Genomic DNA, 17,148 nt, shown 5'->3' with positions numbered 1-17,148 from the left:
ATTTAAGGACAACTTATGCTGACCTTGCAATAAAAAGATTTTGTTCAACAATTTTTATTTTCAGAACATTTGATTTTTTACGATAAGCGAGGTCAAATCAATGATCACTTTTGAATGTAAAGTGATAAGAAAATTTGAAGAAGCCACATGCAAATTTTTCTTGAACAATTTCTAACTGTGAATGCGGTTTTGTTTAAAAAAAAATAATAAATTGAAAATATTGTACTGCGCATGTTCTAGGCACAAAATAAACCTTTTTAATATGTCTGGTATGCCATTCACGGAGCAGATCTGGATGAAAATTGTATTTAACCACTTCAATACCCGCCCATTGTCATTTGACGTCCACAGATGGGATCTCCCATCCTGGGTGGACGTCAAATGACGTCCTGGGCTTTGCGGGTGGATATCTGAATGATGCCTGCAGCTAGAGGCATCATCCAGATATCCTTTTGTTCTGCCGGCGATTCTGCGCAGCATAAGAACGATCATAGCGGCGGTTCCGCCGCTTGATCGTTCTTACAGGCGGCGGGAGGGGACATCCCCCCCCCCTCCTGCCGCCATCCGGTGCTTCTCCGGGCTCTCTCGTGCCATCGGGGGCCCGGAGAAAGAATCGTCTGGCGCTCGCAGGAAGCATAGAGATGACTGGTGACCAGATGGTCACCAGTCATCTCTATGACCGTCGGAGGACCCGGGCGCGATGTGATGACGTCACGCCCGGGTCCCCGTAAGTAAACAAAGCCGCGATTGCGGCTAGTAAGCAACAGTATTCATGAGATCGGTGAATTTTTTTTCACCGATCTCATGGTTTCCAGCCTGGAGGAGAGATGTGGGGTCTTATTGACCCCGCATCTCTCCATAAAGAGGACCTGTCACACACATTTCCTATTACAAGGGATGTTTACATTCCTTGTAATAGGAATAAAAGTAAAAAAAAAAAAAAAAAATTGAAAAGAAGTGTAAAAAAAGAAAAAAAATAAGTAAAAAAAAAATTAAAAGAATAAAAAAAAAAAAATTAAAACGCCCCTGTCCCCGGTAGCTCGCACGCAGTAGCGAACGCACACGTAAGTCCCGCCGACATATGTGAACGCCGTTTAAACCACATATGTGAGGTATCGCCGCGTGCGTTAGAGTGCCAGCAACAAATCTAGAACTAGATCTCCTCTGTAAATCTAAACTGGTAACCTGTAAAAAAAAATTAAAGCATTGCCTATGGAGATTTTTAAGTACCGAAGTTTGGCGCCATTCCATGAGTATGCGCAATTTTAAAGCGTGACATGTTAGGTATCTATTTACTCTGTGTAACAATCTTTCACATTATACAAACAAATTGGGCTAACTTTAGTGTTTTGTTATTTTTTTAATTCATGAAACAATTTTTTTCCAAAAAAAGGGCGTTTGAAAAATTATTGCGCGAATACTGTGCAAGATAAAACGTTGCAATGACCGTCGTTTTATTCCCTAGGGTGTCTGCTAAAAAAAACATATATAATATTTGGGGGTTCTGCGTAATTTTCTAGCAAAACAATAATGATTTTTACATGTAGGAGAGAAGTGCCAGAATAGGCCCGGTAATGAGGTGTGTATAAAAGCCCGGTATTGAAGTGGTTAAAAAAGGCTTTTATTGGAAGCAATATACCATACAAATGACCATAAAACACAGTTTCATAAGCAGTCAGAGATAGACTGCAATACAAGAATGAAAATCAGGATTATGATTAAAAACATGCAGAAAACACAGTTCTAATGCTGATCAGATTTGCCAACAGTTATTAGGACGCGTGTCCTGCAGTACCCTCAAATTCCCTAAAGGAGTCTATTGTCACTCACCATTTTCAGATGGCATATTAAGCATTTTGATTAATGGTTACCCACTGATCTCTGGTGAAACCAGCCAAATGCCATTGCAGGAAAATATGGAATAGAAACAAAACTGCTTTAACCACCTAAGGACCCCTTCACGCCGATATACGTCAGCAGAATGGCACGGCTGGGCACATCCACGCACCTGTACGTGGCCCTTTAAGACCAGCCGTGGGGTCGCGCAAGCCTTCCCCGTTCTTCACACTGGCACTGTCATTGATCGCATGTTCCCTCATATAGGGAAACACGATCAATGACGTCACAAGTCCAGCCCAGCGCCCCTACAGTCAGAAACACATATGAGGTCATCACTTAACCCCTTCAGCGCCCCCTAGTGGTTAACTCCCAAACTGCAATTGTCATTTTCACAGTAAACAATGCATTTTATAGCACCTTTTGCTGTGAAAATGACAATGGTCCCAAAAATGTGTCAAAATTGTCCGATGTGTCCGCCATAATGTCGATCACGAAAAAAATCACTGATCGCCGCCATTAGTACAAAAAAAATATATTAATAAAAATGCAATAAAACTATCCCCTATTTTGTAAACGCTATAAATTTTGCGCAAACCAATCGATAAACGCTTATTGCGATTTTTTTATACCAACAATAGGTAGAAGAATACGTATCGGCCTAAACTGAGAAAAAAAAATGTTTTTTTAGATCTTTTTTGGGGATATTTATTATAGCAAAAAGTAAAAAATATTGTTGTTATTTTTCAAAATTGTCGCTCTATTTTTGTTTATAGCGCAAAAAATAAAAACCGCAGAGGTGATCAAATACCACCAAAAGAAAGCTCTATTTGTGGGGAAAAAAAGGACGCCAATATTGTTTGGGAGCCACATCGCACGACCGCGCAATTGTCAGTTAAAGCGGCGCAGTGCAGAATTGCAAAAACTGGCCAGGTCCTTTACCTGCATAATGGTCCGGGTCTTAAGTGGTTAATCAAATACTAGCAAAAATCTGTATCTGAGCTCAGGAGTAGGTGGACTAAAAAATGTAGTCTGGTGTTTGCTGACTTGAGGGGAAACACAAGTAGCAGTTTATATAATAAAAAGTAGCATGCACTAAACGCATCATAAAAAAAAAAAAAAAAAAAAACACATCAATAAATGCTGTATTACATGCTGCTCATACTTGGTCACTATGAAATTTGTTTTCTTTGTTCTGCAAAAAACCTGATTGATCCTGCTGCTCTCTATCTTCACCTTCTGTTCATGTCCTCAATTCAGCTAGGGATTTTGCATCTGTGGTGGCAACTCTGCACATGCTCAGTTTTAGGCAAATGTATTTGCTGAGTATTTCCTCCCTATCTAAACAGCCCATGTCACTATATTGTCACACATGTGGGCGTATACACAGTGGTAAATGACAGCCCACTCCATTCCTCCTGCTCCATGCCCACTAAACAGCTAAACACAATAGGGGCAGGATATTGCATGCAGATTAACCACTTGCTGTCTGCCCAGCGCCAAATGATGAAGGAGCAATGAGGCTCCCATCTCTTCCTAGGACACAGCGCAACCCCCATCTGAGTAAAGAGCCAATGACAGGGCTCTTTATCCATGTGATCGGCTGTGTTCAATCACAGCCGGTCACATGTAAATGCAGAAGTGTCGTTTATCAGCTCTCCTCGCCTCACACTGACAGAGCATGTGGCAAGGAGAGCTGATCAGCTGCATTTCCTCGCAGGGGAGACCAGGACAGGCAATGCAGGGAAATGAACATCAGTACCCAGATTACAGTAAAGCCCCAGCAGTGCCTATCATTGCCGTTAGTGACATCAATCATGGCCCATCAGTGCCGCCCATCAATGCTGCCAAACAGTGCAGCATATTAGTGCCTCTTCATGAATGCCACAAATTTCTTCCTCAGTTTAGGCCGATATTTTTTTTTTACCAAAAATATGTAGAAGAATATAACGCAATAAGCGTACATTGATTGGTTTGCGCAAAAGTTATAGCGTCTACAAAATAGGAAATAGATTTATGGAATTTTTTTTTTCTACTAGTAATGGCGGTGATCTGTGATTTTTAGCGTGACTGCGACATTTCAGAGATCGGACACTCAAAATTTGACACTTTTTTGGAAACCTGTGACATTATTCCAGCTATCAGTGCTAAAAATATGCACTGTTCTTGCACTGGCAGTTAAAGTTCTGCACTGGCAGTTAAAGGGTTAAATGTGTTCCCTGCAGGTGTGTTCTAACTGTATGGCCTGCCTGGGGAAACACACAGATCCGTCTTCCTGCATAGCAGAAAGACAGGATCTGTGTGTTCTCCTCTGTCAGAACGAGGATTTGCCTTGTTTACCCATGCAGATCCCTGTTCTGTCACTGCAGTGGGAACAATAGTGGGTGGTCAGCAGACAGAGATCCCCCACCCACTGAGTGGCTCCCTCACTGGAATCAAACTAGAATTCCCAAGCCGACTTACTATGACGGCGATTCGCGGGAACGAGCCGACCTGCCGCAGTACAATGAAGGCGGCTGGTCGGCAAGTAGTTAAAATAATTACAGTGCCATCATCCACTTACAGAAATAGAAGGGGCAATGTAAAAGTAAACAGTGTGTGCTTAATATCACTTTAGTTGTTTATTTTTAACAAGTAACAAAATAGAAAGTAAATGAACAGATGAAAAATCCTTATCAAAACCATATTTGGTGTGACCACCCATTGCTTTCTAAACAATTCTAGGAACACTTGCACATAGTTTTGGAAGGAACTCGGCAGGTAGGTTGTTCCAAACATCTTGGAGAACTAACCACAGATATTTGTGGGGGCCAAACCATCATCAGGACTCCTTGTTCTTTATGCTGAAGATGGTTCCTGCTGAAGATGGTTCCTAATGACATTGGCTGTATGTTTGGATCATTATCCTGTCGCAGAATACATTTGGGGCCAATCACATGCCTCCCTTAAAGGAACACTAAAGTCCAAAAAATATTTTGGGTAAAATAACAAACATGTTATACTGTGCAGCTCGTTATGCACAGGGTGTCCCCGAACCCGGTCTTCTGGGGTCCCTCGGCGGCTGTCTCGGCTCCTCCTCGCAAGAGCTTTCCACCTTCCTCCCTCGCATGGTGGAAAGCTGCTCTTGCGAGCGCGCTCCCGTGATACAGCGGCGGCCATAGCTGCCGACTGTAACACTCGGCTCTGCCCCCGGCACAACGCGTCATTGGATGTGATTGACAGCAGCGCCAGCCAATAGCTGTGCTGCTATCAATCCGTCCAACCTAGCCAATCAACGGCCAGGCTGGGAACCGAACAGGATGACGGGGACGCGCGCAGCCATTTTACTGCACCCAAGTTGCTATGTTTTTTTGCAAAGTTAAGTCGGATAGCCTTGTCAGAAGTATGGCATTTTGGCCGCAATTCTTCCATTAAGGCCACTGCTGGCCAGACTTCTCTGGACAGCGGATGGGTGTACTTGGGTCCCACTGATTTCTGCCAGTTGATGATGAAGGGAAGAAAACCTACGTTAGACTTACCAGTAATGGTATTTCTACGAACCTTTCAGGATGGCAAACCTGAAAGTAGGCCTGCCATCCTGGAAGATGATAGGAGAAAGCATGATGTGTCTTTCACCTACTGCATTAAGTTTCCTTAGCTGACTTAGCTGACTTAGCTGACTTCTGTGTCTATGGTCTTCAACCTTGCCAATTTCTTTGTTCTTCTTCAAAAGAGCCTGATCAGCACATCTTGAAACCCCAGTCTGCTTTGAAATCTTTGCTTGAGAAAGACCTTGCTAATGAAGTATAACTACATTGTGTCTTGTTGTGCTCAGTCTTGCCATGGTGTGACATGAAACCGTCTTCCACAAACTAACCTTCGTAGCAGATTTTGGCTGTTCCCCACCCATTTTTAAGCCTCCTATACAGCCGTTTCGGTTTCAGTTATTGACAGTTTTTCAAACTACATACGAAATTGATGATCATTATAACCTGCTTGGTAGAATTGGTATACACCTGACTATTCTTACAAAAACCCTGACTTTGTGCAAGTGTACAAACTATGTAAGTGTAAGAATTAATGCTGGTTTAAAGCTACAGGGTAGTCACACCAAATATTAATTTGCTTTAGATTTTTCTTCTTTTCAGTCATTTTGCACTTTGTAAATTGATAAAAATAAACAATGAAAACATATTTTTAAAAGCATTCTAACTTTACAGTATTTTTTCACACCTGCTCACAACTTTTGCATAGTACTGTGCACAACTGTGGTGGTTAATTTGGTAAATACAGGGGGCCCGCCATACACATGTCAAGGAGGCTGCACAATAGCTTAATTTTTGTTAGTTTGCTAAAATTTACTAGGATGGGCTTTAGTAAGATTATAAAATGTTCTACCTTGATTATAGAGAATGGGTGAGTGTTTAGTGTTAATTAGTTTATTTATCTGGTTTGTCCTGAGGGGACAATCCTGTATAGAGAGTAAATTCTGCAGGCAATAATCAACACTCCCTTCTTTCATAAATGAAAGAAGAAAAATTATGGACAGCCGCACTCCAGTAGAATGTAAAAGTAAAAAGTTGCGCCTTTTATTCTAGTAAATAAAAACACTACAAGAGCAAAAAAACAGCAAACAGTGGGGTGATAGAGCTGACGCGTTTCACATTGATGGACAATGCTGGAGCGGCGGTTTCCTTTTTTCTACTCCCTTCTTTCAGGCTGCATTCACACCTGAGCGTAGCGTTTTCCGCGATTTTTGCAGTGTTTTTCCCCGCCTTTTGCCGCGATTTTTACCGCGATTTTGGACAGGTTCTAAAGGGTCACCAATGTTAAAAGCAGAAAAACGCCCAAATCTGCCTAAAAAAAAGTCCCAGAACTTGTTTGAGCTTCAGGCGTTTTGGAACTTCTGGCTTCAGGAGTTTTGGAGTGGAGATGTGAACCATCTCCATAGAGAATAATAGATTTTTTCCCCTCCAGTGTTTTGTAGCTTGAGGCTTTAAGCTACAAAACGCTCAGGTGTGAATGGGGTCTCATACTTGATCCTTTCCTGTTTTGCATCAAGTGTGATAGTACTAGTGATCTATTACAGCCTTTTTTTTAACCAGGGTGCCTTACACAATGCCACAGGTTTTCAATAAGCAACCTTCCAGGTGCTGGAGTCCTAACAACCAATGATGTCATGAGTTGATAAGGACAATGCCTGGACAGCATCCTTGTCTGCCCCTGTCAGTGCTGGGGTCACATTAGCAGAATGAGGGAGAGAAGCACTTCAATACTAGTAAGTACTGGTTTGCAAAGGTGCATTTGCTTTGGAAGAATACATTTCTTCTATAGTTGAGTGTCCTATGTGTGTGAATTTCAAAATGTGCCTTGACTGGAAAATAGTTGAGACACACTGTTCTATTAGACCACAATATAAAGTACTTTTTCTCCCCGTCTTCCACAAGCTGTTTCCTGACAAAGCTTCAGAACAGAGAGGGTCACATGACTGGCGCCTTTTACCGAACCACAAAATGTTGAGGATCCACCCTATAATTTGGCACTGTTCAGGAGCTAAAGCAGGAGAACTGAAAGTGTTTAAGTATAATTTTCCAGGTATTTCACCAACGTGCACAACTAATGGATGGCTCAGTGTTATTCATAGAAAATAGGGCAGCTATGTAGTTGCTATTGTCTCAAAGAATCCAGAGCAGCCCATATAAACTAGATTGAGTTCTCTGGCCCTTTGCAGACAGTGGACCTAGGCCAGATAAACAAAAGGCACTCAAAAAAAGTACCTTACTTCTGTAAACCCTAAATATAATGTATCCAGAGAAGCGACTAGCCTCACAGATGAAACAAATCCTCCTACATAAGTTGGACCTGTTTATCTACAGTCCTTTCCTCTACAGTTCTTCAAAGTTCAGAATTTCTACAGCTTGTTTGAACTTTCAGAATGCAGAGAGAGGGCAGCTGAAGTTACACTATGCAGAGCTCAGTGAGGGGTGCTTTGAGAGCTTATTGGAGGCAAGGGACACACCCTCTTTGCACAGCACACAAGCTGAGGCTTGCAATCACATGCTGTGTGTTGGAGCTCCGTCTTTCTCCTGCTGTCAGGAAATCTTGTCAGAAGTGACTTGTGTAGAGGAATGAGGGAGCAGACATAAAATGACAATTCTCTTGATTGCGGCAAACACACATTATAGAGAGCTATGCTTTGTTCATATTACATGTCAGAGGTTTTATAACCACTTTAAGTGTCAATCATAGTACAACTACAAATGAAACATTTATGTGTCTTTTCATTTATCATGGAGATTTTATATTGAATCAAAAAACAAATACCGTTCGTGGATTGCGGATGAAAATTTTTGATCTTCCAAAAGAAAATTCTTCTTTGGGAATTTCTAAGCCATTTAGTAATACTTCTACACCAACTCTGTAAGCAGGGAAAAGAAAAAAATCATTACATTTTTTGTGAACCACCAGTAGCTGTTGGGTATGTGACTAATCAGGAGTTTTTTTGGGGCAACAAGCTAGCATAGGGCAGCCCACTGAAGTGAATGGGTTGTCCTATGCATGACATGAGTACACGCTAGTTCCTGCTAACACAAGATCTAAACAGGGCCTAAAAGTGAAAACAAAGGCAGCCATCAAATATCACTGCTGAGCTAAAACCTTAAACAAATGTTATCTGCTTTCCCAGCGATCTTCTGTGAATTACACAACTTGTGAACTCCTTATGCCTATGTCATAGAGAGGGGGGGGGGGGGTGTTAAGTCCAACTTAGGACAGCTTAGCATCAGAGTGCTACTCTGCCTTAGATTCAGTGAGGTGTGTGAGTGCTGTCAACCTAGGACAGCAAGTGTTTTACTAGCAGGTGAAAATAAAGGGGGAAAAAATAAAATGCTTTCACCATAAGTAATATAAGCTGCAACATAAATTTGCTTGTTTATATAGCTACAGTATATTCCCTGATCACTTGTACAGGAGGTGACCATTACAGTATATTGGTTTTGACACAATTGGCTGAATTGCGTGATACAGAAGATACAATGTTTGATACATAATAAGCCCAAACACTGAAAAAGTGTCAAATATGTGGTATTGCCATACTTGGGAGGCGTAGTAGAATGTGTTTTGAGTTGTAGTTCTAAGGCCCCTTTCACACTTATACGACTTGTCCCACGATTTGGGACTGCAAAGTAGCATGACAAGTCGTTCCCCATTCTTTCCAATGACAACCATTCATATTAGTACGACTTCAAGTCATGCCGACTTCAAAGCAGTCCCTGCACTACTTTAGTCAGACTTTGATGCGAGTTTAGATTCATAAACCTCAAGTCTCCATAAATTGTGGCAAAATCGGGGGGCATTAGTATGTTTGTTTGTGCAAGACATATCTTTTTAAAATTTACAACTTTTTTTCAAAAACGTGTGAAAAAAAAATGAAGTTTTCAAAAGACGCACAATGCCTTTTTTACAAATTACCTTGGGGTGTTTGCTTTCCAAAATCGGGTCATATTGTGCGTGTTTCCACTGTCCTGGTGTACCAGGGCCTCCAAAAATGTGATAGGAAGTTAGGAAATTAGATGTAATAAATGTAAATGTAATGTAGGCTCTAGAATTTGGGTGTCCCATCCTATCCTAAGAGGACGGCTGGAAAACTTTCATTCTATCGGCTGCAGTACTGCTCAGTGTTCTTTGACAGTAAAGGAGTCCCCCTGTCAGAAAACAATAGCATGGGGAGGATTCTTCTATCCCACGTCGTTTGTGCGGATGGGGGAATGCATTCACTTTTTTTCATTCAGCCCGCTGGCTGAATTAAAAAAAAATTGTATTTATTAATATTTTTTTATTTACTGTAAATAGACTAAAGCATTGACAAATTATTATACTCAAGTATGACCTGCTCATCGGGACATGCATATTAAAGGGTAAGTTCACCTTTACAGAAAATCTGCAAGGTTAATGTACACTGGACCCCTCCCCCCAGTCCCGCAATCCTCCGGAGTGAGACATTAGGTCACTGCTTCACCGGTCCAGGGATTTGAAATCACTGCGGCTTAATGTTCTATACGAACCTCTGCGTGTACGGATAGGAGGCATGCTAATTGGTCGGCACTGACAAATCAGAACCCGCTCAGCCGGTCCTGTCAGTGATGGAGAAGAGAAAGCCACAGTGATTTCAAATCTCTAGACCAGTAAAGCAGCGACCCGATGTCTCACAGTGGGGGATTGCGGGACTCCGATATAGCGGGACTAAGGGGGTAGGGAGGGGATCCAGTGTAAGTTCACCTTAAAGATTTTCTGTAAAGGTGAATTTACACTTTAAACACAGAGCTGCTGATTGGGACATTCAAAACAATTAAACACATTGCTCCAGCTTAATCATCACCTCAATTTTAGAAGATATACTATTCCATAAGTTCAATGATTAAAAATAAACAAACACCACACCTTGCTGGTCCTTTCCAGTGTGGCCATGTCTGTTTACACAGCATCTTGTATCTTTCAAGACAAGGATCATATGGTTGCCTGAAGGCATATCCTGCTCTTCTGACCCGGACATTTTCAAGCAAACCCAGGTAACTAACTTGGTGCCGTACAAGAGCATCATTGAAAATATGTGCTGCCTTCTTGTCATTTGGCTTAATACATCTGAAAAGGTAATAGATTCTGATTATTACAAGTACAAAAAACAGTATTTAATAAAGTGTGTTTAATTTTAAGTTGGGACAATTAATGTACATGTTAAAATATCCTATACTAGCAAGGTAGATAAAAAAAGTTGCTCATATCTTTCTGAAATGAGTGACCTACCGAATGTAGTTAGGATTCTTTGTTTGCAAGTTTTTCATCAGAGTTGATACTGAAGCCTTGAACTGAGAACCAGCAGTCGGTGGCCTTTTGAGGTTAATCTTGACTGGGTTTCCTTCTGGGAACATATCCTTGATAAGGCCATGGTTTGCTTTCCACATAGCTTGGGAGAGGTCACGATACAACAAGTCATTGTTCTTATCAACAAAGCCTTCTACCTGATACATAACCTGGAAAACAAATGAATGAGTATTGTAACAGGAGGCCAGAAAAACTTTTGGTTGTTTTCAGGATGGGAGATGAATTTGTCCCACGTTTAAGCCGGCCAGAGATGGATCGAAATTCAGCCGGTTCAGAGGGGCTGGCCAAAGTTCAATCCATCTATGGGCAGTCTGGTTGTACAGAAGTCGACCTCTCAATCATCTTCTGCACAACAAGCCTGTTCAAAAATGTTGTATCAATGACACTGACATTGGTGAATGTATTCTGATGGCAGGTAAGCCTCTCGGCTGTTAGAATACAATAGTCCTGCTGGTTGAATGAAAGAAATTACTTATGAATGGCTTGCTTTAGGCAGTATGCAGACTGTTTTTTTTTTTGTGTAGAGAGCTTGCAGGGCTGGCTGAGGGGTTATGGGCCCAACGGAAGCAGGTCTGGCTACTATGGGCTCTATAAAACAATATGCTTAGGGAGAATGTTTCGCCCTGGAATCCAGTACAATGTGCATGTCAGGATGGGAAGCCCAAAACTACCTATATGGTGAAAATCAGGTCCTGTGTGGTAAGACCATGCCTGTCTGGATAGGACTGTTTTTTTTTTCTTGCTGACAGGTGCCTGGACAGCAGTAGGTTGCTCCAGGATTGTTAATCAGGGCCCAGTGTGTTAGCAAGTTGCCCAAAGTGGCAGGGATTTTTTTCTAGTTTTGTTTTGCTGTTCTGATGCCTGGAAATAGGCTCTATAAATAAAGTGCACATGTGTTTTCACCAAGACTTTGCTGTCTGCTTTGCCTACTGACTGTGCTATTTTATTTGTTCCGCATTGACTTTAATAGCATGCAATACTGAATGTGGCTAGAGGCTAGAGGCGGGGGAGCGTTGGAGAGCCACGGAAATGTCCGGAAAGGCCTGAAGACAGTACGGCTGACCTCGGCAAGACTCCGTTCATGAGCCTTTCCGAGGTCATCCGAACTGTCCTTGGGCCTTTCTGCCTGTTTATGAACGGTGCTGATCAGCAACCCCCACCTCAGGCCAAACGCGGTACTGCACACCGCTTTGGCCTGAATCCTGCTCGTTTTGCGAGACAACACTCACAAACGGAGTTAGGATTTTAGGAAATACAGTGCTTGTATTGAGAAGCGCTTGTTAACCGCGTTACTCGCAACCCGAGGTTTCACTGTATGTGTTAAACCAATTCACTGTGCAATATCTATAAAGTGCTAGTGCATAATATATACTTTACGCAACATACTATAAAAGTTGTTGAGATATGGTGCAGAAAACAAAAAAATTTGCAACAATGAATATTAAAATAATTAACAAAAAATACAAAATATGCCAAATGAGTGAACAGTCTTTCCTTATGTGATTACAAAAAATGAAAAAAGCAGCCTTCACCGATATGTGAATCCTTCACATATCGGTGAACATGTTTATAGATTAAGACACAGTTTATTAACTAAAAATGCTAGTGTAAAATGCACACACTAGAAATGGATTCTTGCGCTTGTTTGTACGTTCATGTGCAAATAAAACACTCTGATGATGGATTAAAAATATTTTTTTAGTAGTAATACCTTGCCAGCATAATGCTGAATCCTAAAGCAGCTGTGCGGCAAAGACGTATCATTCAGGAAACGTGAACATTTGCTCATTCGACTTTCAAAATGCTGGTGTGTAGCACAAATTTGATTCAGTTTCTCCAGGAATGTGTCGTCAGTAACTGTGCCTGGTCGCAGACATTCTTCATCCAGCATTGCCAGAATTCCATTTTGGTTCTGCAAATAAGTCAAATACAAACATACGCTATGATCATGTATTTGGTACTGTGCAACCTGAGGGTCACTGGGGTCCTGGAATTTCTGGAATGTGTGTGTTAGCAAATAACTTGTATTGGGTATTGCTTCACTTTTGGTTCCTGACCAATGATAAAAACAGATATATACAGAACCCTTAATAACCTCACCTATAGGGGATGATATACTAAAACTAGAGAGTGCAAAATCTGGTGCAGCTCAGCATAGAAACAAATCAGCTTCCAGATTATTATTTTTTTTTGTCAAAGCTTAAGGTATAACTAAAGGCAAAACTTGTTTTTAGTTTTGGAGTGGAGAGGAGTTAGAATGCTTGTCAGTTTTTATTGCTGTCTGTGCCACCATTTAGGAGATGCATCCCATTTGTCCTGTTCACCACTATTATTTTAAGTGAAAGTAAAAGAAAATCCCACATTTTCGGTTGTCCCCAGAAAAGTAATAGAGTGGAAATCTTCCAATGGGGACACTAGTCCTGGTGACCTGGGGGTTGTAGCCTAGTGTATGTGAAATCTCTATTAACAGCTCTAAATAATAATTAGAAATATATTTTAAATGAAAAATGTAAACTTTTATTAGAGAAAAGGAAAATCAGAGTACAAATTACAGCCAGGGTACCTAAGTACCACACAATAGCACATAGTCAAAACCTGTCAAATACATACTCTGAGAGTAAGCAGCTTTTATAGCTTATAACAAAGAAAAGTAAGGGCAAACATCACTATCTAGGATATTACCCGCTACTAGCTAATACTAAGAAAAAAGGAAAAAAAAAGAGAGAGAGAGAGGGAGAGAGAAAGAGAGAGAGAGGAGAGAGAGAAAAAAAAAAGGAGGGGGGGGCCAAAGACACCGTAGTGAACGGACCATCTAACGTCTTCTACCTTCCAAGAAGAGTGGAAAGGAAATGATCAAAGCCAAAACAGCAATCTCATCCCGTATCGAGTTGTGAATATTGATCAGAATACCTGAACGTCACCCAGGGTAACCACGTCTGATTGAATTTTTCCGACGATTCCCTGGCAATTGCTACAGTTTCCTCCAATTGGTGAATATTCTCTATGGAGCAAAACCATTCCGGGATGGAAGGAATATCCTTAGATTTCCAGTGCCTGGGAATCAAGACTTTCGCTGCGTTCAATAGATGTCTAATCAATGATTTTTTATAATGTTACATGGAGCAGTCGGCGATGTGGAGTAAGCAACATGCAGGCGTAAGGGAGATTGTAGTATCCGTAATGGCTTTGATCAATTCACACACCCTGTCCCAGAAAGGTCTCAGACAAGAACACTCCCACCAAATATGAACAATGGTGCCCGGGTCTTGCTCGCAAAATTTAAACTTTTGGAGTTTCAGGTTGGTGTATCACATGTGCTGTATACAGCAGGCTTCTTTGAATCCTCCAACCAGGCGGTGTCCAATATATATTTGCTAGGTGTCATGATCAATAAGGGAGCATTACATTAGCCACAGTACAGAAAGGATAGTGTAATATAATGCTTTTTTTACCAAGCTGGGCACTCTTTGTCCTGGGACACACAGCATTTAGGATGACCAGACCTGAAGTTGACAGATAAAACAACTCCATACTTTTACATTGTATTGTAAATATGATTTTGTGTGCAATTTGTAAATATATAAGCCAGGGAACTTGTACTGTAAATTGTGTTGTAAATACTGTTTGGTGTGTAACTTGTATATATTATGTAACCCTATCAATAAATGTGTATTGTGGATGGAATCACCTCTTTTGTGCAAGAACTCAGATCTAGCTACGTATGCGTAAATACTCCAACAGTGATTGAAGTATATGTACATGTAAACGGGAACTAGTTAGCAGAGGTTCTCCAAGAAATTCCCTTAATTTGCAGGGATTTACTCTCAATTTCTGTTTGGCTATGGGACAGGAAGTGAAAGAAAATCTCCCCCTTACTCTATCCAAAGTGAAAAGAAAAAGGTTTTACCTTTAGTTCTACTTTAAAGCGGTAGTAAAGCCTTCTTTTTTTTTTACCTACAGGTAAGCCATATGATAATCTCCTAAACTGACGCATGCACTCTGAAGGTCCTTGCCGGAACTGCAGAGCTTCGTGCCGGAACCCAGGGCTCCTGCGTGTATGCGCGGGAGTGACGTTATCGCTGCTCTGGCCAATCAGAATTTTTTTTTGTTTTTACCAGACGCAGTTTTCAACCACTTTTATGGACAGTTGCCACAGATTTCGCACTCTCCAGTTTTAGTAAATACACACCATAGTGCCCCAACATTGATGGGAATTTCACTAATAAAGTTATTCCCATTATGAACCACCAGTATATTTAACTTAAAAGAAAACTCCAGTCAAAAATAGTCTGAATTTATACTGAGACATGGAGAATTCTAGAACTTACTGCAACAAACAACATTTATAGTGCTTAGGGAGGTATGCATCGTCAAGAAAATTGAATACATTACATTAATGCTGCATGTCAAGTTTCTACAATATATTACATACATCTTTATTAAACTCTAAAAGTTAAAATTATAATTAAAAATCTTACACAGCTGTGTGTCCTGTAAATAGTTTTTAATAAATATAGTATAGACATTAACTATAAAATCTACTTTACCAAGAAATATTAAGAAAAAGGGGATAGCGTGCAGGCAGTTAACAGAATAACAGTTATACAGTAAGTAGTAATCAGCAATTATTTTAGTACAATTAGTGCAAGGAAAAGATCTGGAAAGAAGTGGCCAAGGCTCACTGAAGCTTACATATTAAATATACAGGGACGTGACAGATGGTTTTCCTTTACACAGCTGTTTTTTTACAGAGATAGAGAAGAAAGCACTTGGATGAAACTTAAAGAATTATTATATGCAGTGACAGATTATTAATGAAAATGTAAATTCTTTTTTTTTCATATAGATTATTGCGAAGACTAATTATATTTATAATTACAAATTTGTATCCCTTTTCTGATAAGTTTATAAGATTGGTCAATACTTACATTCTCAATGAGATCACAAATAATAGCATTGTTGAAATATTCAATATGGGTCCACTCAATACCCTAAAAATTGCAAAGGGTAAATAAATCAGTTACATTTTGGAAAAGGAAAATAAAATACAACTTTAGGTATACTTTACGCATTTCTATTTACCAAGCGGTCACATAAATCTGTGCAGTTTTATTACTTGCTAGCTCTGTGGGTACTTAATCACACTGCACGGCTACAGCTTTATTAAATAGTTAATTTCTTATGGAGTTATAAATGCAGCATCCTTTTCATTAACTGTTTGACCATATTGGGTGCCCTTGAACTGCTTCCAGACTTGGTCTCCTCCATTCCCTGAACTGTGTCAAATTCCCATGCACTTGAGTGGAAGAAAGCCAGAGTCTAAGGCAGTAAATATTTCTCATAGTTATGTTAGGTATGTCCTTGTTCTAGACACAGATGCAAGTCTAGCTTGAATATTTAAAATAAGTAAACAATTGTACAAAGTTATTGCTAGAGAAGTAACTGTTGCTTAGCATTTTTTTTAACTATAGACTTTTATAATCAATTTTTTGCTCACGTTACCTCACATTTGTTGCAAACATCTAGAAAGTTGTCTAGGTGAAAATATTATGCACCGATATGGGAAATTACATGCTTTTATTGTTGTCAAAAGGAAGCATTAGCACTAGCAGCAACTTAAGCCTTGCACACACAATGAGAAAATTGGACGAAAGATAGTAATTTTTTGTTTTTTGTCTTATATCGAAAACCATTATGTTACTAAAGTTACAAAAATTCTCGTACAACAGAATGCAACTTCGGAAGTGATGAAATGTGTTGTATTTTATTGTAACGTATTTAGTTTCTGAGCATGTGTGGTTTTGGTCTTCCGTTTTTTTCGAATACTGTACCGATTAAACGAAAATAGTTTGTTCTGGTATTGTACGTCTGCATACAATGTCTGCATATGTCCCTTTGGATAATTTCTCAAGAACTGTCACGATCAGCTCTCGAAAAGCCGAGTACAAACAATCAGATTATTGTACGATCGATTGGAATGTGGTATTTTTCATCCGATTCTGTGATCGTTTGTACAAGACATTACACTTGCCAGAGTGGATGATGAGAAAAACTTTTTTGTATATTTTGATTTAAAGCAGCAGCATTACAGCAAAGCATAATTTCCCTGCTACCCAATAATGCTTAATTGTACCCTATTTGGCTGAATTCTGCCAGTCATAAAAAGATACACAAAGCAGGAACTGAATCCAATTCTTCCCCATCCCCAGAGACAAACAACCAGCATGGAAAAAAAATGAAAACAAAAATGATATACTATCTACAGTGCCAAGATCGTGTATATAGTTTGGATTAGTATTCTTTTTAAGATAATAATATACTTGTATGGGCGTTTGGGATTTTTATTGTATTTATTGTTTAGGGTTAGCACAAGGATTTTGGTTATTGTTCTTTTTTCACAAGTACTCCCGATTGCAGTTGCATCTCCAACTGGGACATAGCCAATGATATATG

General features: G+C 40.1%; 1 protein-coding gene across 4 annotated transcripts in view; it reads right to left on the bottom strand.

The window, feature by feature from the left end:
- The window catches only part of MYO1B (myosin IB), a 296,930-nt gene that overhangs the window by 53,524 nt on the left and 226,258 nt on the right, over positions 1 to 17,148 (bottom strand). For all 4 annotated transcript variants that reach the window (XM_040357071.1, XM_040357073.1, XM_040357074.1 and 1 more), the window contains exons 15-19: positions 15,624 to 15,686; positions 12,407 to 12,607; positions 10,618 to 10,844; positions 10,255 to 10,455; positions 8,140 to 8,233 (exon numbers count right to left, since the gene is read on the bottom strand). In XM_040357071.1, the coding sequence (XP_040213005.1) occupies positions 8,140 to 8,233; positions 10,255 to 10,455; positions 10,618 to 10,844; positions 12,407 to 12,607; positions 15,624 to 15,686 (786 nt within the window). The remainder of the gene's footprint in view (positions 1 to 8,139; positions 8,234 to 10,254; positions 10,456 to 10,617; positions 10,845 to 12,406; positions 12,608 to 15,623; positions 15,687 to 17,148) is intronic.

Source organism: Rana temporaria, chromosome 6 (assembly GCF_905171775.1).
Source record: "Rana temporaria chromosome 6, aRanTem1.1, whole genome shotgun sequence".
Lineage (NCBI taxonomy): Eukaryota > Metazoa > Chordata > Amphibia > Anura > Ranidae > Rana > Rana temporaria.
This window is presented reverse-complemented; position numbering and strand designations above follow the sequence as displayed.